The sequence below is a fragment of the Moesziomyces antarcticus genome (genome assembly GCF_000747765.1).
Source record: "Moesziomyces antarcticus DNA, scaffold: scaffold_v10009, strain JCM 10317, whole genome shotgun sequence".
Classification (NCBI taxonomy): Eukaryota; Fungi; Basidiomycota; class Ustilaginomycetes; order Ustilaginales; family Ustilaginaceae; genus Moesziomyces; species Moesziomyces antarcticus.
The window spans coordinates 268,574-290,539 of NW_014639001.1; the positions used below are offsets into that span (position 1 = coordinate 268,574).

Here is a 21,966-nt window from a genome sequence, read left to right on the forward strand (position 1 = left end):
CCCTGCTCGATCACCGGCCGAATGAAGGAGTATTTTCTGGTCAGCATGTCAGATCGTTGCCCCTCCAGCCCTGAGGAACCGGCTCGCTCGAGCGCCGACTTCCGACGCTTGCGTCAATCGATGTCAAGCCGAACGGAAGAGCCAAACTCAAGTCAGTCGCAGAGTCGGTCACGGCTGCTTACACTTCTTGGCTAAGAGGAACGCGTCCAGCAGAGCAAGCACGCCTCACGCTGCACGCTTCACGCAGCCAGCCAGCCAGCCAGGCAGCCAGGCACGCACTCCAACAGCAAGCGGACCACGAGTGCCGGCTTTGCAGCGTCATACTTGAGAAGCACACAGCTCGCGGCAGTCGGCTTTGACAAAAAGTCAGCAGCGCCTGGGTGTCACTTTGTCTTTTGCACCTTGCAGCCGAGCTTCGAACCTTTGCTCGATTCGCTTCACGATCCATCTCGTGAGCTAGAGCTTCCCCACTCTTACTTTGGGACCCACTCTCCATCCTCAGCATCAGCATCTTCGGACATACCCTATATCATCCCCACCGCCATCTCCGCCACCACCCCAACGAACCACCTCCTCCTCCTCCAACGTCGGCGTCCTTGCTGAGCATTCAGCCGCTCCTTCTCGAACCAAGCAAGCTCGCTAGATTCGTCTTCCACAATGGGCGTCGAATCCGTGCCCCTCGAGCACTCGCCAGCAGCGGCTTCCGCCCTCAACGACTACTTGCACGCCGTGTCCAGCCTCGCCTCCAAGTACTTTGACAAGATCCCCGGGAGTGCCATCGTGGCACGATACGTGGCGAGCAGCTACCAGAACGACCCCATCCGCTCCCTCCTCGAGCTCTTCCTCGTCCTCTTCGCCCTCAGGACCGTGCTCCAGAGCAGAACACGCGGCGGCGCCAGCGGAAGGAACTTTGTCAACCTCTCGGGCAAGGAGATCGACGACCTCGTTGCAGAGTTCAAGCCCGAACCCCTCTGCGCGCCCCTCACACCAGCCGAGTCGCGAGAGCTCGCCTCCATCCCCACCATCGTCGGCGGCGCAAGCAGCAAACCCAAGATCAGCATCGCTTCCCACAACGCCGGAAAGCCCACCCAGGTCGTCAACCTCGCCAGCTACAACTTCACCAACCTCGCCGGCCACGATGCCGTAAAGGAAAAGGCCATCGAGACGCTCCGAAACTACGGCGTCGGAAGTTGCTCTCCACCCGGCTTCTACGGCACCATCGACGTCCACATGCAGCTCGAATCCGACATTGCTCGCTTCCTCGGCACCCAGAACTGCATCATCTACAGTCAGGGCTTCAGCACCATCTCCTCCGTCATCCCCGCCTTCTCCAAGCGAGGCGACATTATCGTCGCAGACCGCGGCGTCAACTACGCCATCCAGAAGGGCATCCAGATCTCGCGCTCCACTGTCTACTGGTACGATCACAACGACATTGACTCGCTCCAGGCCGTCCTCGAGCAGGTCAAGCGCGACACAAAGCGCAGGAACGGCCCGCTCACCCGTCGCTTCATCGTCACTGAGGGCGTCTTTGAGGCCGACGGCGCGCTCTCCGACCTGCCCAAGATCCAGGAGCTCAAGAAGCGCCACAAGTTCCGCCTCATCCTCGACGAGAGCATCAGCTTCGGCACCGTCGGCGCAACCGGCCGTGGCCTCACCGAGCTCTACAACATCCCTGCCTCCGACGTCGAGATCCTCGTCGGTTCCATGGCCAACACGCTCGGTGCCGCCGGTGGCTTCTGCGCTGGCTCCGACGAGGTTGTCTACCACCAGCGCATCAACGGCACCTCGTTTGTCTTTTCCGCCGCCCTCCCCGCCATGCTCGCCGTCGCTGCCAGCACCGCCATCTCCTACATGGTCTCGCAACCCTCGATCCTCGGCACACTCCACGAAAATGTCAAGACGCTCCGCTCCGTTCTCGACCACGTCGAATCGCTCCGCATCTCGAGCGATCCGCGCAGTCCTCTCGTGCACCTCCAGATCCGCAGCAAGACCGATCGTCATCCCGACACCCCCTCGGACAAGTTTGACAAGGGCAAGAACAGTCTGGCCGTCGGCGATGTCAGCCTCACGCTCGCCAACAGCAACGACGAGAAGCGCATCGCGGCGGCCGGCCCCGCCGAGCACGATCTCACCGTCGACGAGCAGATGCGTCTGCTCCAGGCCATCGTCGACGATGCGCTCGAGCACGGCATCTTCATCACGCGCATGAAGAGGCTTCCCAGCATCAACCCAAAGGTGCTCGAAGTCGCACCCGAGTCCAGACCCAACATTCGCATCGCCGTCAGCGCCGCATTCACAAAGAAGGAGATGGACAAGGCCGCAAACGTCATCAAGGCGAGTGCCATCAAGGTACTCGGCAAGAGACGCTAGCTTGGTCCCCTGATTCTCGACACTGGTTTTGCGCATTCACCTCTTAATCAATGCTTTGGGCACGTCACATCTCGCTTGGAGTCTGTTCGTAGTGCAGGGTGACATTATGCATGTTGGTGACAAGCGACACGGAGGAGAGCGAAGTGCGGGGTGCGAGACAAATGAAGCAGGTGCGTGCCTCTCCGCGAGCAAATGCGACCAGATGAAATCGGAACGGAACGTGCACATCTAGCCCGACGACGAGTTCTTGATGGTCGCGAGGTCGATCCAAGGTGTCGAGCCACCAAAGACCTTGTGGATGGTGATCTTGGCAGCGGCCGTATCCGACAGAATCGTCTCGAGCGTTGTATCTCTCACCCTAGCATTTCCACCTGGACCCGAAGAGCCGTGTTCGGCAAACCTGGTGAGCTTGGGGGCGAAATTGGGCGTGGCTTGAGACCAGATCCTAAATCCTGCGTCTGCCACGATGTCCGACATGAATGTGTTGAGGTATACGGCGTGGCTGTAGACGTTCCAAGGTCTGCCGAGATGGCAACGCCCCACCATGGGTTTGGCTTTGGAGGCGTCGGGTGATTGTGCGATGATCGAATTGCTGATGTAGACGCCGACGAGAGGATCGGTGGGATCGCCACGCCATGCAGTGATTCCACCCCCGCACGCGCGAGAGAGAAGCTTGCACTTTTCAAACCACGCCTTGCCAGACCCGTACAGCTGGTCCGTCATGCCTTTGACGATCGACTTGAAGAAAAACGCCTGCGAATCAGCGCCTACATAGATCGTATCTTGGTAGCTCGAAAATCTGCGACCCCAAACGTCAGTTTCGATACAATCGTCAAGGAGAAGAGGCAGGGGGAAGCTTACCCGCAGCCATAGAAGGAGGCATTGGAACTCTGCACGCACAACGCTGCAGCAGGTCCGAGCTGGTATTCGGTGACTTCTTGACCGTTGAAGAACTGACGCTGCGCAAAGTCGATGTTGTACGCCTTGAAGTTACTATTGCCGATCGCACCGCCGTTGCCGACACCCAGCACTGTGGCGTCGCAGTTGTGCAGCACGCTCGTCACATCGCTTTGGTTGACGTACGACGACTGCCATACCTGCACCCGATTCGAGTCGGCACTCGAGATGTCCGGCGTCACTCCCTGTATCTCACAAGATCTTCCGTCAGTTTAAGAATGCCTGTGCAAAGCTAGAAGAGCTTGGCTACTTACCAGCATAACGGTGGGACTGACACGAGTCACCACCACCTTTTCATGGTACTGCCCCTGGTCGATCAGCACAGTGCCTGTGTTACCGTTGTCGGGACTACAAAGCCTCTTTTCGTCAGTTAGATGTCGCTTCCGTTTGATCGCTGTCGCCACGCGTATCTGCGCCAGACTCACAGAGCACTAAGAGCCGCACTGATGGTCCTGAACATGGCTGCTGGATGCGTCTTGCTCACAAAAATCGTGCCGCTGGGGCAGCCCGCAAGGGGATTGCCGCTGCCGATCTTGGGTGCTTGGCACTGAGCGAAATGTGTGGTGCGACGAGGGCCGAGCTTTGTCGAGTAGAACACGGGCGAAGCCTCGCACACCGCTGCAAGCATGGCCAACACAAGGCAGACACCTGCGGAGAAGGAAGGTCGCAGCATTTCCGGACTTGTAGGGAAGGAAGATAAGGGGAGAGGGGAGGGAAGGGGGAGGGTGGGGTGGAGGGGGAAGGGTGATCTCGGGGGGGATGAGGTGAGGATCCGAGATGCCGACCGGTGCTTAGCAGAGGAGCTTTATACGGAATGGGCGGCGCATCTGACAGGCTGTTGGATATTTTCACCACTTCTCGGGAACCTGTCAACAGGTGCGATGGTTAGACTCGATGAAGTGGGATGGAACAAGGTCCGAGACGGATGCGCCGCTCATATGAAGTTGGGTGGCGTTAAAAAAAGAGCCCGAGCCCACGCGCTCGCACGCCTGCCGCCCACGGCGTGCTTTCAGCGCATTCTCAGTTCACATTTAACTTAGCTCGTGGCACAGCGCCGTGTGGATCCGTGCCCACACCCACGGCAGCTCCGCCCTGCATCCAGTGGAGAGCTGCAGGATCTCCACTAATGCAAGCCTTGTGGGATAGGAGGCACAATCGGTTTGAAAAGCGGCTAAACTAGCGTACAAGCACCGCATCGCAAATCTCACATCTCGGTCACAAAGGGGTGGGGCTAGAGGCATCAGGATCACGCAACAGTCACAGTGATACCGTGCTAGATGGCTCTCAGCCTTCAAAGTCAGTGCGGCCTCGTTCGACGGCATCGCGCACCGAAGAGGGGATGTCGTGGTCGCCCGAAAGTAAGTCGAGCATCAGGCCGTCCGCCTGCCCCTTGGGAAGCTGGGCAACCTCGAGAAGCGTCGCTGCCACATCCTCTCGCGGGATCTGTTCCAGCGGGACCGACGCCGATTAGAGAATAATGTTCAGCTTGTCAGTCTGTCGTCTTATGGTTCCAAGTAGTGTGTGAACCAAAATTGGCGGCTGCCAGCTGTGCTTGACTTACAGAGTGGACGAGGCTCTGGTGGATGCCGAGAGCGACTTTGCCAGTGCCTGGCTCGTCGAGGAGCCCACCCGGACGGAGGACAAACCAGGGAAAAGAGGTTCGGCCCGACAAGTTCTTGTCGGCGGCGTCTGCAAGATGCCGGTGTTCAGCAGAGGGAAGAGTTGGATCAGCAGCAGATCTGCTTGACTGCCTTTGTTGTATCGAGCCACATACACTTAGCCTGAGTCGATTGCAACAGCAACGATCACAAGTTGGAGCAGATAGGACCAAGAGGGTTGGTCGGAGCAAGTGTCACGGTCAGCGAAATGGGTCAGGAGCCGCTTTCGATCTCGTGATGATCTGACTCACATCCATGTAGGCGCCGATGGCGTTGCGGGTCTTTTCCGAGCGTTCGAGGCTGAGGACAGGGCATGAGTGAGAGGCAGAGAGACATGACATCAGTTTAAGCAGAGATAATGAGTGACAAGACCCACACTCAGGGCAGCACGATACTCACTCTGGCTTCTGGTACCACGAAGGAGGCGGCTTGTTCTTGTCGCGCACGTCGACCGCCGAAACAAGGAGGAAGCGGCGGAAGTGCTCCGCCTTGGCGATGCCGCTCTGTTCGATAGCGTCAAACACCTTGATGGCACCATGCTCGTCCACGGCCTTTGTACGTTCTGGCCCGCCCTTTCCACCTGCTCCAGCAGCAAAGAGGATGACGCTGGGCGCGTACTTGGCGAAGAGCGACGCAATGTCGGCGACCGACGACTGCTCGAGCGATGCAATGACGGGCTCGACCGTGCCAGACGAGCCCTTGGGCAGGTCGTCCGCGTGTTCGGGCTGGCGGATCAGGCTGAAAATCTTGTGTCCGCGCGCCGCCGCCTGGCGTGTGAACGAGAGTGCCACCTTGCCGTGGCCTCCGACGATGAAGATCGAGAGCGGATTGCTGGTCATTTGCAAATAGATTGGTCGAGGGTAAAGATGGAGGTTGTGCGGCGAGCCAGCAAAGTAGCGTGAGCAGACGATCCTCTTTAGACTTGGACACGAAGGCTGTGGCCGAGCATGACGTTCTCGCCGTTGCGCATTCCGTGCTTGCCATGTGTGCGGGGGGAGCGGAGACAAGCTCCTTAGCTCCGCAGCCTCCACATGCAGGGCCCCGAGAAAGTCGCCGGCAGCAGCTGGATGGACGCCCGATTGTGTTGGTCTCCCGCTCTCCGATTCCGATTCTGTGGAAGCTTTGAGCGCGTGCCTGCGTGGGGGCGGGCGCATGGGCCTAGTTTGAGAAGCTCGCCCAGTTGGCTCAGCCTCATCCTTCATTATTCACTCCCTCCACGCATAGTCGCATCCCTTCCACTCTGCAATCACACGACAACGGCTTAGGCTGCCCACCTGCCTGTTGAAGGACCGCATAGTATGCGATTCACCGTTTGAATCTCACGGCGGGGACACTCGACACGCCAAATCGAGAGGCTCAAGAGGACATCGCAGAATCCGAATCTGCCTCGCATTCACCGACGCCGACTAGCTAGAATCGGCAGAGCTGACGTCTGGGCGAAGCCAAAGCTCCAGCGACAGCATCTATCTCCCGCTTTAGCTGCTTGTTGCTTCGGTCATCATGGCGTCCAGATCGCAGTCAGCCGCGCCCGAGCCGTCTCCAAAGCCGGCCAAGCCAGCGCCAAGGTCGGTCGCTGCTCCAAAGACCAAGACCTCGCTATCTGCCACCCAGGCGGCGAATCCATCAAGAGCGAGCTCGTCAGACTCACCGCTCCGCAGAGCGCAGGCCTCGGGCGCTTCCACCGCTAGCGCGGCAGCGCGCAAAGTGCCGAACATGGCATCAACATCTCGAACGGATCCGGCGCCGAGCACACAGCTTCCACAGACGGCGACCGCCAATGGCACCAATGCGCAAGCATCGACAAGCGCATCGCAGTCGTATCAAGATGAAAGCACCAGCACGGACGATCAACCAAGCCTCGTCAGTCGCATCGGTTTCGAGCCACGCTCCATCTCCGGCCTACCAGATCCTTCCATGCGGACGAACGAAGCCATCGTTTGGCTTGACATCGACAACACTCTGTACAAGCGCAGCACCAGGATCGCAGAGCTCATGGCCGAGCGCATCCGAGCCTACTTCCACGGCATGGGACTCAGCGAAGACGAAGCAAAGTCGCTCCACTCCACCTACTACAAGACCTACGGCCTTGCCATCCGTGGTCTCGTCAAGCATCACCAAATAGACCCTCTCGACTACGACCGCAAGTGTGATGCCAGCCTGCCCCTCGAGGACATCTTGCGCCCCGACGCTCAGATCAAGCAGCTACTCTCCGACTTGGATCGCACCCGCGTGCGTGTCTTTGCTCTCACCAACGCCTACAAGTATCATGCAGACAGGGTGCTCCGCCTGCTCGACCTCGAGGACCAGGTCGAGGGCATCGTCTACTGCGACTACGCCACACCCGACTTTGCTTGCAAGCCCGAGCTCGACTACTACCGTGCAGCTCTGCTCGTCGTCGGCGCCTCGCCAAAAACCCGCAACTACTTTGTCGACGACAGCTCACTCAACGTCGTGGCCGCCAAGGAACTCGGCTGGCATTCTTGCATCTACTTTCGCGAAGAAGACGATCCTCTGCCACCGCCTGCCGCCGTCAATGGTGCTGACAAGGAGGCTGCGGCTTCTTTTGATGCTACCGCCCTCGTGCCTCGGAATCATACGACAGCTTCCGGAGCAAAAGCCACGAGCGCCTTCGACGAGGAGGCGATTCGTCGCGAGTTCCAAAAGCTCCCCTCCCACCTGCGCATCCAGCTGCTCGGCATCATCCTCAACGCATGCTTACCCGGCGACATTGCTACCATGTCCAAGACGCTCGAAAAGCATCTGCGTATGACTCGCGATGTCGTCAGCGGGCTTCCCGACTCTGTCGCCCTCAAGATCTTTGAAAAGCTTCCGATCCAGGACCTGCTCCGATGTCGTCATGTCTCCAAGAAGTGGCACTCGCTCGCCGCCACGCCCGAACTCTGGAGGTCGCACGCACTAGCACTCACCGAGGCAGACCCAGTGAAAGTCTCGCCCCCCTCGGAACCGCAAGGCTGGGAGCCGTTGGTCAAGAATCTCTTCTTCCGCGAGCGCAACTGGGCGAAAGGCCTGGCTCAAAGCATTCAGACGCTAGAGGGACATACCGGCTTCGTCACTGCGATGAAGCTCAAGGGACGCAAGACGCTTGTCTCGGGAAGCTACGACGAGACCATCCGGGTCTGGGACATTTCAACCGGCCTCTGTCGAAAGGTGCTTCGCGCCAAGGCCATCGCATGCCTCGACTTTCTGCTCGACGAAGGCGTGCTGTGCGCCGGATTGTACGACACCGGCCGCGTGCTCGTCTGGGACATGAAGAGCTGGGAGGTCATCCAGACGCTCTCCGGGCACAACCGCGGCATCCGCAATGTGGCGATCAACGAACAGTACTTGGTCAGCGTTGGTCAGGACAAGGCCATCGTCGTGTGGGACTGGAGGACCGGCGCCAAGCTCGTCCGCTTTGGTCAGCAGAGCAACGTCTCGCTCGGCGTGTCGCTGGTGGACCAGGACAAGCTCGTGGCGGTCACGGTGGACGGAATGATTCGCTGCTTCAGCATTCCACGCCGCGAGATGATCGGCCAGTTCCAGCTGACCAAGCTCGGCGGAGCTGATCTTGGACTCGGTGCGCGTCTCGGCGACCTTGCAAGTGGATCTTCGATGCTCGAATGGTTCGCTGCGCATGGAAACACGCTCACTGTGGCGTCCAAGAATGTCGTCGTCCATCTCGAGTGGCGCGAGCACGTGGTGCCGGCAAGAAGCACGCAGGCTCCCCTCACAGCCGAAAGCCTGCGTCAGAGCGCATCGTCGCGGCTCAGCAACGCTGGCAGCATGGTGGGACCCGGATTAAGCCCTCTTCGAACGCGTCGCGACTCGAGCATGAGTAACGCCAGCAGCGCCGCAGTCTCGCCTCTCGCCAGCACGGCCGCCAGATCGCGTCGGGACTCGAACACCAGCGTCACGTCGTCGGCCAGTGGCATGGACGCCGCCAGGTCGCCGCGTCGCTCGATCAATGGATCGGCAGCGAACCGGCCATCTGTGCGCACGCCGCGATCGTCGCTGGCTCCGAGCTCGACCAACGACTCGCCTGCCTCGCAAGGGCTTTCGACGCCCTCGCGACCCAGGCCGAGCCCTACGACGCGCAGGGTGGGCGGCCCAGCACCGTGGCCGCTCGCGACTGCAGCGACGGAATCCGCAGGACGAAACTCGGGCACATCGACTCCGGGCAGGATGGGCAAGTCCGCCTCGGAAGTGTCGCTGAACTTTCCTACTACGCCCACGAGAGACGCTCCTGATGCAGGCGCCGAAGGCACCGACATCGCGAATGGCGCTGCGAGCGGAAACGCCTCGCCGGCCGAGGGAAGCGGTGGCAGTGCTACTCGCATCGCGCCCAACCTGTCGCTTCCACCCAAAGTGGTTTCTGTGCTCGAGACGCCGGACGTGGCGGTGGGATGCGTTGATCCTACTAAGCGACGCATCGTGGCATCCACACGATTCAGCAGCCGTGCTGGAGCAGAGCGACGGATCTATGCTAGCAGTTTGCCGTTCGACCATGGCAAGACGGCGACGCAGCTTGAAGCGACTGCTGGCGCGGTTGAGAGTGTAGATCAGGGCGCAGAGGCGCCTAAGACAGCTTCCACGCCGGAAGGGCCGCAGTCGACTTCGCACGCAGATACCTCTCCGACGGACGCGGCGGAACTGGTGGCGCCGATCCGCGGTGCCTGGGAAGCGCAGGCGGGGGCATTGGCGACGCCGGCGCGCAATCCGATGGCGATGGAGCTGGACCACGAGAGCGTCGTGGTCGGGTGTGCCGACGGCCTCATCTACCGCATCCACTTTGTCGGCTCCGAGTACGGTCCCGAGACACTTCTCGATGCGGCCGCTTCGAGCGATGGCGCCAATGGGCCCGGAGCAGGCGGCGCTCCCGGCGTGGGCGACGCCACCATCACGGATCTCTTGCAGCTCCGCGACGTGTGGAAGGAGATCATGGTCCCTGCCAGCGAGCCTGACCATCCGGGCCGACTGCGAGTCGATCGGCTCAAAGCTATGGGACTCAAGTGATTGGCTTCGTCGCCGCATCTATTGTCACAGCAAACCCTCGCTGTCACCGATGTGTCGGCCGAGGCGGCAGCATAACCCTCAGATCCCCGATTGCTGCGAAATACAGATGGAGGATGTGACCGTCTTAACAGAGTGAACTATTGGCCCGGGCAGCGCGACTTTGAGTCCAGGTGGGGCCCGACTGTGGCTGGCGGTTGGAATCGATCGGATCCCACCAGCCAAAGATAGAACTGGCGCGTTTTCTGATATTTTCCCTCAAAAAGCAGGGCTGAAAAAGGGGGCGGGAAAAGAGGAGGCAGGCGGGGTGAGGCCGTCTCACATGTGAGCAGGAAGAAATCATGGACGTGCATGCAAGTTGGAGCGCGGGCCAACTGGGAGATGCAGAAGGCGCTTGGCCACGGCCGCGTGAGAGTGAGCGTGGAAACATCCAAGCTTGCCTTTTTTTCTCGCTGAAAGCCGATCGTCGACTCAGCCAGCGGTGGCTGTCCGCTCTGACGCTGCCTCGCATGCCGCCTCTTCGCTCACCAAGACGCCATCTTGCGGTCCAGTCAACCCATCTGCTGCTGCTGCCGCTTGCTGGTCCATGCGCAACCCGCAATCTCCGCCACCTGCGTTCTCAACGCTCCACCATATCTTTTCAGCGTCAAAGTGGCGTCTGAAGGAAATGGTGGGCTTGACTTGCGCGTATCGGCGGGCACGAGCATTGTTGGCGGAGACTCGTCGTCGGCTGTGAGCATCTGTGAATGGGTGAGGGCCCGTGTGTTGCATCTGCACGAAAGTTCGGACTGCACCTCCGATTTTGCAGGCGCGGGCAGGCTGTGCGCCTCGCTGCTGCTGCGCCTGGCTGCTGCTTCCCTCGCTTGTGGAATCTCTGATTTCAGTGGCCGCGACGTCAGCCGCCTCGGCCAGCCATGCCAGACCGCCCGTCAGCCAGCCAGGCGGCCAGCCAGCCAGTGGACCAGTCAACCAGTCAACCCGCGCGCTCGCCTGCCACCCGCAGTCAGAGATGAGTGGCTTCGACTGTCGTCAGAGTGAGGCCGTCCAGTCGCTCGCTCAATCTTCCCTGACGCCTGTCGATGGCTTGACCGTTCAGCCGCCCGCCGCACAGATCCGTCATCGGCTCACGCTCACACCAGCCAAACCATCTTCTTTTCCATCACCACCTCCGTCTATCCACATCGTCCTCGACCTCAACGTCGCTGCCATCGCATCTCGAACTACCCGTTCATCCGCACCATCCACCTCTACCAACCCCTTCGAGTTTAACACTCCGCAGAAAATCAGTCAACATGGCCGCCCAAGCTCAGCAGGTCCAGCAGAAGGTCGAATACTTTGTCGCCCAGGTTCGTTGCTCTTGTCCAGGCTACGGCGCTCTCACGCCATCTTGATCGACGCTGCTGATACTGACGATTTCGCTGCTTACAAACTCACACCGTACCGGTCTCTCTCCCATCGAATTTGGGCCTTATCGCTCCTATCTGCGCTCATCCGATCGACCCTTTCTGATGCACCGATCTCTCGGCTCGCCCCATACCATCAACGCTGCACCTGAACCGGACCCTTATGGATAACTATGTGCTGTCATGACAACAGATCGACAAGGAGGTAAGTTGAGCGCCGACTCGGGATGGAACGCAGGCATCGTCCTCTTCTTCTCTACGAAGACCGCATTGGCCATCGTTATCTGACCATTCTTGATCATCTGCGCTCCTACAACAGCTCTCCAGGTATCCCGCCTTGAAGAAGTTCGAGCAGACCGTTCCCATTCCTAAGGCTTACGCCGCTCTTGGTGCTTTCGGTATCTTCACCCTCGTAAGTAGACAATTATTCCCTCTCCACGCCTCGGCATCGGCACGAGCAAGGCGTGCTTTTTCGTGCTGCCGGCAGCGTCCCATTTCAGCCAGGAAGAAGTCGTCGTGCGCCCCTCGGCTGAGAGCAGCGCTCAGCTTCGACGGGGTTCCCGCTACGGATCGCGCATTTCTCGCAGTGCTGTTGTCAGACGGCAAAGAGAAAATCCCGACCAGGAAAGGACAATTCGCTGATCATCTCCACTCCCGGCACCGCTTGCACTCGTCTCTCCTTAACAGTTCGTCTTCTTCAACATGTAAGTCTTACTGCCAAGCAACAGGCTGCAGCTTCGCATCGAATCGTCGAGCTGCAGCAGCTCGGCTCGCCGAGTCGCGAGCGCCTCCATATCTACGAAACGGCCGCTGACACGCACCTTTCCTGTCTCTCCGTCTCGGCACGATCGAATCTCTTTCATCCGCGCTTGCCATCGACAGTGCCGCCGGCTTCCTCACCAACCTCCTCGGCTTCTTCGTTCCCGCCTACTTCTCGCTCAAGGCGCTCGAGAGCCCCCAGCCCGAGGACGACGTCCAGTGGCTCACCTACTGGGTGGTCTTCGGCATGTTCACCTTCCTCGAGACCTTCTCCAGCATCGTCCTCTACTACGTCCCCTGGTACTACACCATCAAGACGCTCGCCATTGTGTGGCTCATGCTGCCCCAGACCCAGGGCGCCAAGATGGTCTACAGCAAGGTCATCCGCCCTGCATTCCTCACCACCCAGAAGACCGTCCACAAGGCCAACGCCAGCACCCCTGCCGCTCCCGCCGAGACCCACTAAGCTCGCTCGCCGTCACACTGGCCGGGCCCCATTGCGCAGCAATAGCCGCACGGCAGCGCGCACCGAGGCTGCAGCTGGCTGCCTCGTAGCCTGACGTGTCTATGGCGCCACCTGCCCGCTTGCTCGCCCGCGCACACGCCAAGCTAGCCCGCAACGGAGATACTCACATCAACGGTCCAGCCGATACAGCGTCGCAGTGGAGTGCGGTCTGTCGTTGCTGCTCCTACGCTTAGGATCCGACAGATCGTGTCCTCAACTGCTCGCGCCCGCTTCAAAATCCGTCCCCTTACCACATACCGCCACTTTTGTCCACCTATCTTCGCCTTGAGGCGTCCGGCCTGAAGCTTAGCTTTGGTCGAATTCGTCTCTAGCATCCTCCCATCCTACCTCTCCGTGTACCGCGTCCTCGTAGTGCACGCTCATGACATGACAGCTCGCTGGATACGATGTTGGTCTGCGTGTGCTTGTTGCAGCCCCGGCCGGATCAATCGGCGTGCGGATCTAGTTCCAAATGTGTTCTTCGATTTTTGATTTGTTAGAGTGAGGCTTGGCGAACAGATTTCAGCAAAAAATAAGGCGCGTCACCCGCTCACGTCGCGTCTGTTTGGCGGCAGACAAAAGCAAGCAGGAGGAGACGGTGTGGAGAGAAGGCAGCTTGATGTGTTGGTCTGTACCAAAATTCAAGGCAGTGCTCCTGGACGCACGTGTCGGCCATCCACTTTCATCTCCTCCATCCACCACAGCAACACCTTCGCCGTCCACACCTCCCGGAACGCAGCACGCACCGACTCACAGCACCGCGATTGCTGCGCGCTTCCTCGTGTCATCTCGATGCTGTTGGACGCGTGAGCCACGTGGATAGCCGACATCAATCCAGCACACGAACCTCGCCCACGCACGGATAGCTCGCCAACACAGCATGCCGGCTCGCATTGCGTCTACTGATGGCGCTGCCGTCGCGGCGGATCGTCTGATCTTGCAACTATCCAGAGGACTGTCGGCACCGTCTGCAGCCGCAGACACTGCCGATAGCCTCTCTTCTGCACTCCAGAGTCTGCAGCGCCACGCCCGCTCGTTTGGCTTCTCGTCTCAGCAATGCGACCAGCTCGTTCGCCTCGCCCTTATCGGTCGACTTCGTCTCAGCACCGCAGGGAGCAGTGCCAAGCACAAAGCGCCCAAGACGTCAGTGTCTCTCGCCATCCTCAGGAGTGTCATCCCCAGGCCGCGCGCGAAGCTCGGACGACAGGCGGTCTTGGACATTGTCGCCGCGCTGGGCCCTTCGCCGGGAACGGACATGATCAAGCTCTCGGGATTGCAGAAGGACGACACCGAGTCGAGTCTCGGGCCGGAGAGAGTCAAGGTGGACAGCAAGGTGCAGGTTGCCGCACTGAAGCTCCTGTGCGTCGCGCTCGACTCGCCCTCGGTGCCCTTGTCGGTAGCAGCAAGCTTCTACACAGACAGCAACAGCGATTCGGCACCGACATCGCGCCGCGAGAGAGACCAGGACGGGCGCGAGCTCGAACGTCTGCAACGCCATGCGGCACAGTACTCGGGCCTGTCGGGCAACCTGCCCAGCACCTATCTCACCGCGCTCGCACGAACGACGCTCGAAAAGTGCTACGCGACGCTCTTCCACTTCATCGAGTATCAAGCGCTGCGCCCGCATCTTTGCTATCTGCTTTGCCGCATCACAAAGCGCAAGCACGTGCGACACTACAGAATCACCAAGCTCATGGCCCTGCGCGCCAATGCGGCGCCCGAGCTCGGCATCTCGGCGCTCCTGTCTACGTACGCCAACTTTTATCCGGACCTGCTCTTCCCAGAGCTCCTCGGAGGCGGCGGGGCAAGCTCTGCGGCTGGGGCTGGCCCGGTCGGGCTCAAGTATCCCGAACCTGACTGGATTGCTGCCGTCCTGCTGGCACACGCCCGGTGTGCGCGCAGGAGCGCAGGGGAGGCGGTCGAGTCCGACGACGAGGCCGAGAACGACTCAGAGTCGGCACCAGGCGGAACGCAACGAGCCGCCAAGAAGCAGCGTCTCTCGGCCAAGAATGTCAAGGATGGCGGAGCAGATGAAAACGCTGCGTCGGTCCTGGGTGTCGTATCTGCTTCGATCCCGATTCCCAATCTGGTAACGATCCAGCCGCTCAATTCCGCGCAAAAGGCATTTGGAACGCAGCCCTCGCTGGTCACGGAGCTCTCGTCGCTGCGCCACCTTGCCCATAGCTTGGACCGTCTGGTGCTGCCCTCGCAGGCAGCGGCGATGCTCGGCACTGCCTTTGGCGCTCGCATGATGCGCGTAGCCGTGCTTGCTGGCGCCACCATTACAAACGAGGAGTCGCTCAGCCAGGCTGCGCCCGCAGGACGCCGCGGCCAGCAGACGGAGCACGATGCCTGCTGGATGCGTCTGTCAGACTGGCTCGAGAGCGTGCTCGGCGACGAGATCGGCGTGCAGAGCAGCGCGGCGTCGGCTTCGCAGCGCCAGCAACTCAAATTGCCGTCGACGGATGCCGAGTTCAAGCGGCTGGCTTCGCTGCTGCGTCGCGCGCGGCTCATGTTTGAGCTCGCCGAGCAGATGCCTGCCAAGCTCGAGGGGCTCATGTCCAGCGTGCTCTTGGCGATTGCCCGTGTCGCCGAGCCCGGAAGAGATGATGGCGATGCGTGGACAGAACGGTGGGACGAGCTGACGCGAGAGGTGCTTGCGTTTGTGCCGCTCGTAATGCCTTCGGACCTGTCCTCGTTTGAGGATCGCTTCATGACGCCGCTCGAAGCGCTGGCGCGGTCGACGCGCGTCTCGCTCGACACTTCGGCCGCGGTGCTTCTCGCCATCAACGGTCTGCTCACCAACTGGGCGGTGCGTGACTGGCGCGAGATTGGCACGCGTCTCGATTCCCGCAAGTCCTAGTAAGTGGCTCCCATCCCATCTGAACTTGCTGGTCTTTAGAAAGTTGATAGCTGACGCTCCGCTCTGACCGCTTTTGATCTTGTGCAGCCGATGGGGAATCTCGAATCTGGATCCGTCGGTCGACTTTGGCGAGCTGATCGCAGCCACAAGCGCACGCGCCGACAGGCTGGCAGCGACGCTGGTGGGCCTGTATCCGCGCCATGTTGCGATGGAACATGCAGTGTTGTCGCTGTACGAGGGCCTCGCACGCCACCTGGCTGGCATGGGGACAGTCGCGAGCGTACCGGCTCTGCCGCTGTATGCGTTCACGCTGCACGCCACGACAATCGTGTCGGTCTCGCGCCTGTGCGGTCTGATCCAGGATCTGCGCCACGCCTTCGAGCATCACAACGCAGTAGGTCCAAAGCTGCCGGCAGTGGACGGTGGTCTGGAAAGCAAGTTCTACGACCTGTCTGCGAGCTTCTTCGAGGAGGAGAACTTGAGCATCTTGAACAGCAGAGTCACGCTCGTCGCCAACCTCGTCTGGCTCGGCAAGATCGTCACCGAAGAAGAGGCGGTAGGAAGCCTGCCACCTGGACTCGAACAGTAAGTAGCCTTCCGATCGCCTGGCGTTGCATCTTGGCTCGTGCTGCAATGTGGTCGGCGTGCTGACAAGTCTCGCCTTTACTCGCCCCTTTTTTCCGTCCAGATCTGTCCTCAACGAGCTTACGCAGCGGGGCGAAGATCTCAACCTGAAGCTGGCCACGCTCTCCAACACGCCCTTCTCGCGAGCGATGAGCCATCTCTCGGAGCGCTTCGCCAACGTTTACTGCGCAAGCCAGGGCAAGAAAGCCACGGCCGAGGACGAGTGGATTCGCGGGCCGATCACGCCCAAGACGATCAAGAGCGCAAAGAAGAACGGCATGCCCGCCGCATGGACGCACACCGACTTCCGCGCGTACCTGCTCGACTGGCTTGACACCCAGGGCGCACACGGCATGTACGAGCTGCTCAAAAACATCCTCGTCACCTTCGGCAGCCAGCTCAAGTCGATCCGTGGCGAAGCTGCAGCGGCGGCGCAGTGAGTCGTGAAGATATCCTTCTCGTCAATACCATATTGTTTCTCGCTCGTTGCATGGATAAGGCGGTGGCCATCAAGGCCCTTCGTCTGACTCTTGACTGTGCTCAGCGTTGATGTGAGGGTGGAAAGGCATTAGGAAGGGGTGCGGATAGCTGTGTGGGAATGGACTGCACGGGCAACTCCACTTGCGAAATTGGAGCTGCGCGGCAAAGTCGCGGTCTTCTGAGCGCGTTCAGCCTTGAACCCTTGCGAGCATCCATCTCACTTGCTTCCTTGCGTCCATCGTCACCTACACGACCACGTCTCAGCCGGTGCCTCCCGACCCACAAAATGGATGTTTTCGGCGACTCGGATCTGTCCGACATCTCGGCACCACCAACGCCCGGCCCTGCCAGCACACCACGAGCTGTGTCACCAGAACCAGGGCCAGAGCCAGAGGCAGCTCAGCCACCGACCCCCGACGCTGCTGATGATGCGCCCAAGCCTGCGGGTCGTTCAGCCGCGCGGCGGCGCTCCTCGGCAAGAGTGACCGAGACTGCGGCAGAAACGCCTTCCAAGCCTTCTTCGTCTCGCAAACCTAAAGCTTCTACGAAAGCGTCCGAGTCCGCCGATCCCGCTGATGGAACGCAAGCACCGGCGACAGGCACGCCGAGCTTGAACCGCAAAGGATCGACTCGAAACCGCAAGGCTCCCGCCAAGCTGCGCTCGCCTTCGCCGCTGGCGGATCAGGCCGATAAGCCATCGCCCGCTGGGAGGGGGAAAAAGAAGGCAGATGTCGGGCCTGGCACGCCCAAGTCGGGCATCAAAGTCAAGCTGTCGGTCAAGAGGTCGAGTGCAGACGGGCGAGCTACGGGCGACAGCGGCTCTTCGAGCGCATCCACGCCGCAACCCACTGCCAGCGCCTCGGGGACCAAGGTTACCATCAAGGCACTTGGCAAGAACAGGTTTGCCGACGACCTCAGAGATTTGGCGGACGACGACGAAGAGGCTCCAGCTGGGTCTGCATCGGCAGAGGATGCTGCGCCAGGAGACAAACCAATGCCCGACGCGGAAGCCGCAGATGGCGACGGTCTTGGAGGCGCTAGACGTCGATCGACGGGCAAGCGGGGTCGGGACTATCGCAACAAGCCCACAGGGAGACGGCGTGCTGTCGTGGCAGACGACGAGGAGGACGATGAAGAGGGTGCTGGCAGGGGCGCTGAAGAGGCTCCGCAGAGGAAACGAGCCAAGCTTGGCGACAGCGCTGCCGACGGCGGGCGGGCGGATGCTCGACCGGCGCGCAACACCAGGAACACCATCGACTACAGTGACGACGACGACGAGGACGAAGAGATGGTCGATGCCGCCTCGGAAGAAGACGACCTGGAGCTCGATGCGGCCGCTGCCGCCGACAGCGAGGACGACTTTGAGCAGGATGGCGCGTCGAACCGCCGAGGAGCTGCCAAGTCCAAAACCGCCCGTGGCGCCAAACCTGGAGGTCGCAAATCAACAGCAGGAGCTAGCGGTAGCGCGGCCAAGGCCACATCGGCGAGCGGGGCGAAGAAAGCGGGCGCTGCAGCTGCGTCGGCGGCGGCAAACAAGGGCATGTCTGCGGAAGCGCGCATGCGCGCCTCGATCGATGCTGCCAAGGACAAGTCGCTCAAACCACCCGGTGCGTCGGTGGGCACCAAGCTGAATCCGCAAGCCAATGCGTTTCGACCCAGCGGCGCCGTCAAGTCTGGCACTTCGACGCCGACTGGCGCTGCAGGCGCCGCGGCGCCCAAGCGGTCTGCGTCGACAGGCAAGCCGGCGTTCGGCAAGAGCATGAGTGGATGGGACCAGCTGTTTGGCGGTATCTCTGGCCTGAGCTCGTCGGCAGCCACGCCGCCGAAAGCCACACCCACCAAGCCGGGCGCACCAAGCAAGCCCGCTACGCCGACGGCGGGCGTGTCGGGCTCGGGCATCCGTCAGGATCCAGTGCTCGAGGCCGCATCGCCCGCAGACGTACAGCGCCTCAAAAACCAGGCTACGCAGCAGTACCTGTGCACCGACGAGTGCTTTGACCTCCTCGCCCACGCCGACATCATGACCGCCTTCGAACGGTCCATCGGCATCGAGGACCGTAAGCTCGCTGCGCGCCTCAGGCCGTGTGTCTACAGAGCGGGGCAGGCGCTCCTTCCCAAGCTCCAGGCGACACAGCCAACTCAATCTGCTTCGCAAACCTAATGCAGACCTACTGACATAGCGAAATAAAGATTGCAGACAAAAATCCTTTGTACAAGCTCTAGCCGGTGTAGTCGTCGACCTGAACGGTCTGGTTGAGCGCCTCCTGCTGCGTCTTTGCCTTCTTGGCGTCCTCGTCGGCCTGTAGCTGGGTGGCGACCTGGTGTGCGGCTACTTCCTCGTCGTCGATGTTGGATCTGGGGCCCTGGAACCAGTTGACGCCGCCGTATTTGGGGAAGTAGTACCACGCCGAGCTAAAGACGAACGTGCCGACGGTCACGACGCACGCGTAGTTCATGTCGGCCGCAGCCTCGACGGGGATGTACGAGGGCAGACAGACGATGACGGTGATGAAGGTGAGCCAGGCGGCACTGATCCAGCCGACGATGTGCGACCAGAAGTCGCCGAGGTACCACACTCCGGGTTTGAACCTGTCCTTGGGTGCGATGAGGCGGGCGACGATCGGGATGGTGTAGGCGATGGATGCGCCGATGACCGAGAGCGAGAAGACAGCGCCTACGGCGACCGAGTTGACCAGACCCAGCAGACACAGAACCGCCGACACGGCGCTGGACCACCACGCGCTGTTGACCGGGGTGAGCGTGTAGCTGTTGATGCGGTACACCCATCCGCTGAACGGCAGCGCACCATCACGGCTGAACGCAAAGATCTGTCGCGACGAAGCAAGGTTCATGCTGGCGCCCATCATAAAGTTGACAATGATCATGAACACCCAGATGACCATGAAGCCCGTCTTGCCGACCGAGTTGAGGATGATCGTCGCCATGGGTTGGCCGTACTCCGAGTTGACGATGGGCTCGAGGTCGGTGCCCATGTTGAAGGCGAGGGCGACCATGATGCCAAAGCCGAGGATGCCGCTCGACACGATGCTGAAGAAGATGCCCATGGGCACGGCACGTGCGGCGTTGCTCGCCTCTTCCGAGATGTGCACGCACGAGTCGTAGCTCGCCACCGTCCAAGCGGGCGTCATGAACGCCAGCAGGAACGCGCCAAAGCTCGACCAGCCCGTCTCGTTGTACCAGCCGCCGAAGGCGTACGAGGCCGAGTTGCGGTACTCGGATGGCGTGGCTGTACCCAGCACGATGCAAATGGCCACGGCCAGACCAGCGCACAAGACGGTGGCAACCGTCTGGAATCTAGCCAGCGCACGCGTGCCGATCGACGTCAGGATCGCATGCATCAGCAGAATGGCACAATAGGTGCCGTAGGTCTGTGCGTCCGTGGGCACGTAGCGGCCATCGGTCATGACCGAAGCGGCGGCGAGGATCATGATGGCCACGCTCCAGTCGATACTTGCGACGGCTGAGGTGGTGGAGAGCGTGTTGGCGTAACCGACGGTCCAAGAGAGGAACCTTCGGTACCTCTGGCTCGACAGCGTGTAGGTCCAGTAGTACAGACCACCCGAGGTGGGCATCGAACTCGAGAGGTCGCCGAGAGCCAGACCGGTGATGGCGATGAAGAAGCAACCGACGAGCCAGCCCCAGACCATGCTGACGGGACCGCCGCTGGGGAGCGAGTAGATGAGCGTCGAGGCGATGGACGGCGCCACACCCATGATGGAGAAGGCGATGCCAAAGACTTCGAGGGACGAGAACTCTCGCTTGAACTCCTGCTTGTATCCGAGCGCGGCGAGGAGCTCGGCATCGGCCTGCTCGATAAAGTTCTTGGAGAGATGCATCTTACCAGGCCCCGTGCCGGCAGAGCCGTCGGCAGCGGAAGCGGTGGTGAGCGGAGCTACATGGTTGCCAGGGGTCGAGGCATGGATGATGTCGGACGACGAGCCCTTGGCATCGTTCGAGTACGAATCGACCTTGTCGGTGCTGACCATAGGAGCGATGAAGTGGATTTGGTTGAATTAGAAAACGGCTTGAGGTAGAGAAGGCTGTTCAAGAACCTTTGAAGGGCAGAGCGCGGGACGAGGGATGGTCCGCGAAGAGGATCCAGGCAAACGGAGACGTTTGCAAAGCTACGGTCATTCACTAAACGGAGCGAATGTCAAAGTGTTGAGAAGGGTAGTCAAGTTGACGACCGGTGTAGGGCAAGGGTCGAGATGGTGATTAGTTGTCTCGGCTGACTTGTAGACTTGCGGCAGGAGGCTCGGGAAGGGGAAACGTGTCCTCTGATGATGACGGAGCGAGGCGGACGAGGTGGAACGTGGCCGATTGGTGCGTATATGAGGACTGATGCAAAGAGTGGTACGACGAAGACCGAGACGATGTGCGTTGTATGAATCCAGGGCCCTAAGATACGAGGGCTTAGGGGACGAATGGACAACAAGGTATTGTGACGCAGCAAGTGGGCATGTGATGGGCGATAAGGAGGATGGATGCCGGAGTTGGGAGCGACCGGTGGATGTATCCCGCGAGTGAGCCTAGGCACACGAGAGCCGAGGGATTGGGACGATACGAGCGGGCGGAGGATGAAAAGCGGCAGGGTGGGCGCAGCCAGGCACACGGCAAGCGGAGCTCTGACCCGTTGCCGGACAGGGTGAGAGATGGCTTAACGAGGGCAAAGTGAGCAGCTATCGGCTGATGATGCAGGAGAAGATCCCAAGTCAACCCGAGTTCAGAGGCCGGCACAAGGGATGTTGTACTGGCAGGGGTACTTGGTCGCGGTGATATCGGGGAAAGCTGGATGCATGCAGGGCGAAGCGGCGGCAACGGTGTCAGAAGACGCTGCGTCGAAGGCTCAAGACGGGCGAGCTCCACCCCACACTGATAACGGCTCGAACCGCCGCTCAACACGATATGGATTCTGGTACCTTCTTGCTCAAAGGGCTTTGCCGGGTTGCAGCATCCCAAGTCACGCGCAAGTACAGCACGAAGAGCGACCGACGATATTGGCGAGCGTCGACCGGTGCACCGCTGCCATCGACCTGGAATGAGGAGCAGGGTCAGGTGGCATGGCGGAGACTTGATCGGAGGGAGGCACACGGTGCAGTGCAAATGCAAACGGCTTGACGAGGCCCGCTTGGATCAGGCAGGCGACCGGCAGCCGAGTGTGTATGGGCGTTGGCGAGGAGGCAGTCTTATCATCGCGGACCAGTTGCAAGAGGGCTCAGCGTTAGGCAGTAACCAATCAGGTGGGCTTTGGCAGAAGCGAATTGCAAAAAAGCGGGCATTTGGACGGAGGCCTGATAACGCTCGGAGTCTCGA

General features: G+C 60.6%; 8 protein-coding genes across 8 annotated transcripts; 5 read left to right on the top strand and 3 right to left on the bottom strand.

The window, feature by feature from the left end:
* Positions 1 to 657: 657 nt before the first annotated feature.
* On the top strand, positions 658 to 2,373 carry PAN0_009c3762 (serine palmitoyltransferase; the record flags this gene model as incomplete). Its single annotated transcript, XM_014800722.1, has 1 exon — positions 658 to 2,373. One exon carries the CDS (start codon positions 658 to 660, stop codon positions 2,371 to 2,373), a length of 1,716 nt encoding a protein of 571 aa, XP_014656208.1.
* A 228-nt stretch (positions 2,374 to 2,601) lies between these two features.
* On the bottom strand, positions 2,602 to 4,003 carry PAN0_009d3763 (pectin lyase-like protein; the record flags this gene model as incomplete). The annotated part of the gene is made up of 4 exons (XM_014800723.1): positions 2,602 to 3,172; positions 3,235 to 3,515; positions 3,585 to 3,678; positions 3,756 to 4,003. 4 exons carry the CDS (start codon positions 4,001 to 4,003, stop codon positions 2,602 to 2,604), a joined length of 1,194 nt encoding a protein of 397 aa, XP_014656209.1.
* Positions 4,004 to 4,614: 611 nt separating this feature from the next.
* Positions 4,615 to 5,827, bottom strand: PAN0_009d3764 (NAD-binding protein; the record flags this gene model as incomplete). Its single annotated transcript, XM_014800724.1, has 5 exons — positions 4,615 to 4,773; positions 4,892 to 5,019; positions 5,105 to 5,111; positions 5,240 to 5,288; positions 5,388 to 5,827. 5 exons carry the CDS (start codon positions 5,825 to 5,827, stop codon positions 4,615 to 4,617), a joined length of 783 nt encoding a protein of 260 aa, XP_014656210.1.
* A 661-nt stretch (positions 5,828 to 6,488) lies between these two features.
* Positions 6,489 to 10,001, top strand: PAN0_009c3765 (pyrimidine 5-nucleotidase; the record flags this gene model as incomplete). Its single annotated transcript, XM_014800725.1, has 1 exon — positions 6,489 to 10,001. The coding sequence occupies one exon, from the start codon at positions 6,489 to 6,491 to the stop codon at positions 9,999 to 10,001; it is 3,513 nt and encodes a 1,170-aa protein (XP_014656211.1).
* A 348-nt stretch (positions 10,002 to 10,349) lies between these two features.
* Positions 10,350 to 12,626, top strand: PAN0_009c3766 (uncharacterized protein; the record flags this gene model as incomplete). The annotated part of the gene is made up of 8 exons (XM_014800726.1): positions 10,350 to 10,412; positions 10,474 to 10,580; positions 10,643 to 10,758; positions 10,883 to 11,441; positions 11,595 to 11,606; positions 11,729 to 11,813; positions 12,089 to 12,105; positions 12,284 to 12,626. 8 exons carry the CDS (start codon positions 10,350 to 10,352, stop codon positions 12,624 to 12,626), a joined length of 1,302 nt encoding a protein of 433 aa, XP_014656212.1.
* A 919-nt stretch (positions 12,627 to 13,545) lies between these two features.
* Positions 13,546 to 16,592, top strand: PAN0_009c3767 (uncharacterized protein; the record flags this gene model as incomplete). The annotated part of the gene is made up of 3 exons (XM_014800727.1): positions 13,546 to 15,527; positions 15,616 to 16,113; positions 16,217 to 16,592. 3 exons carry the CDS (start codon positions 13,546 to 13,548, stop codon positions 16,590 to 16,592), a joined length of 2,856 nt encoding a protein of 951 aa, XP_014656213.1.
* A 326-nt stretch (positions 16,593 to 16,918) lies between these two features.
* On the top strand, positions 16,919 to 18,793 carry PAN0_009c3768 (uncharacterized protein; the record flags this gene model as incomplete). Its single annotated transcript, XM_014800728.1, has 1 exon — positions 16,919 to 18,793. One exon carries the CDS (start codon positions 16,919 to 16,921, stop codon positions 18,791 to 18,793), a length of 1,875 nt encoding a protein of 624 aa, XP_014656214.1.
* A 58-nt stretch (positions 18,794 to 18,851) lies between these two features.
* PAN0_009d3769 (APC amino acid permease) lies at positions 18,852 to 20,639 on the bottom strand (the record flags this gene model as incomplete). The annotated part of the gene is made up of 1 exon (XM_014800729.1): positions 18,852 to 20,639. The coding sequence occupies one exon, from the start codon at positions 20,637 to 20,639 to the stop codon at positions 18,852 to 18,854; it is 1,788 nt and encodes a 595-aa protein (XP_014656215.1).
* Positions 20,640 to 21,966: the final 1,327 nt, after the last annotated feature.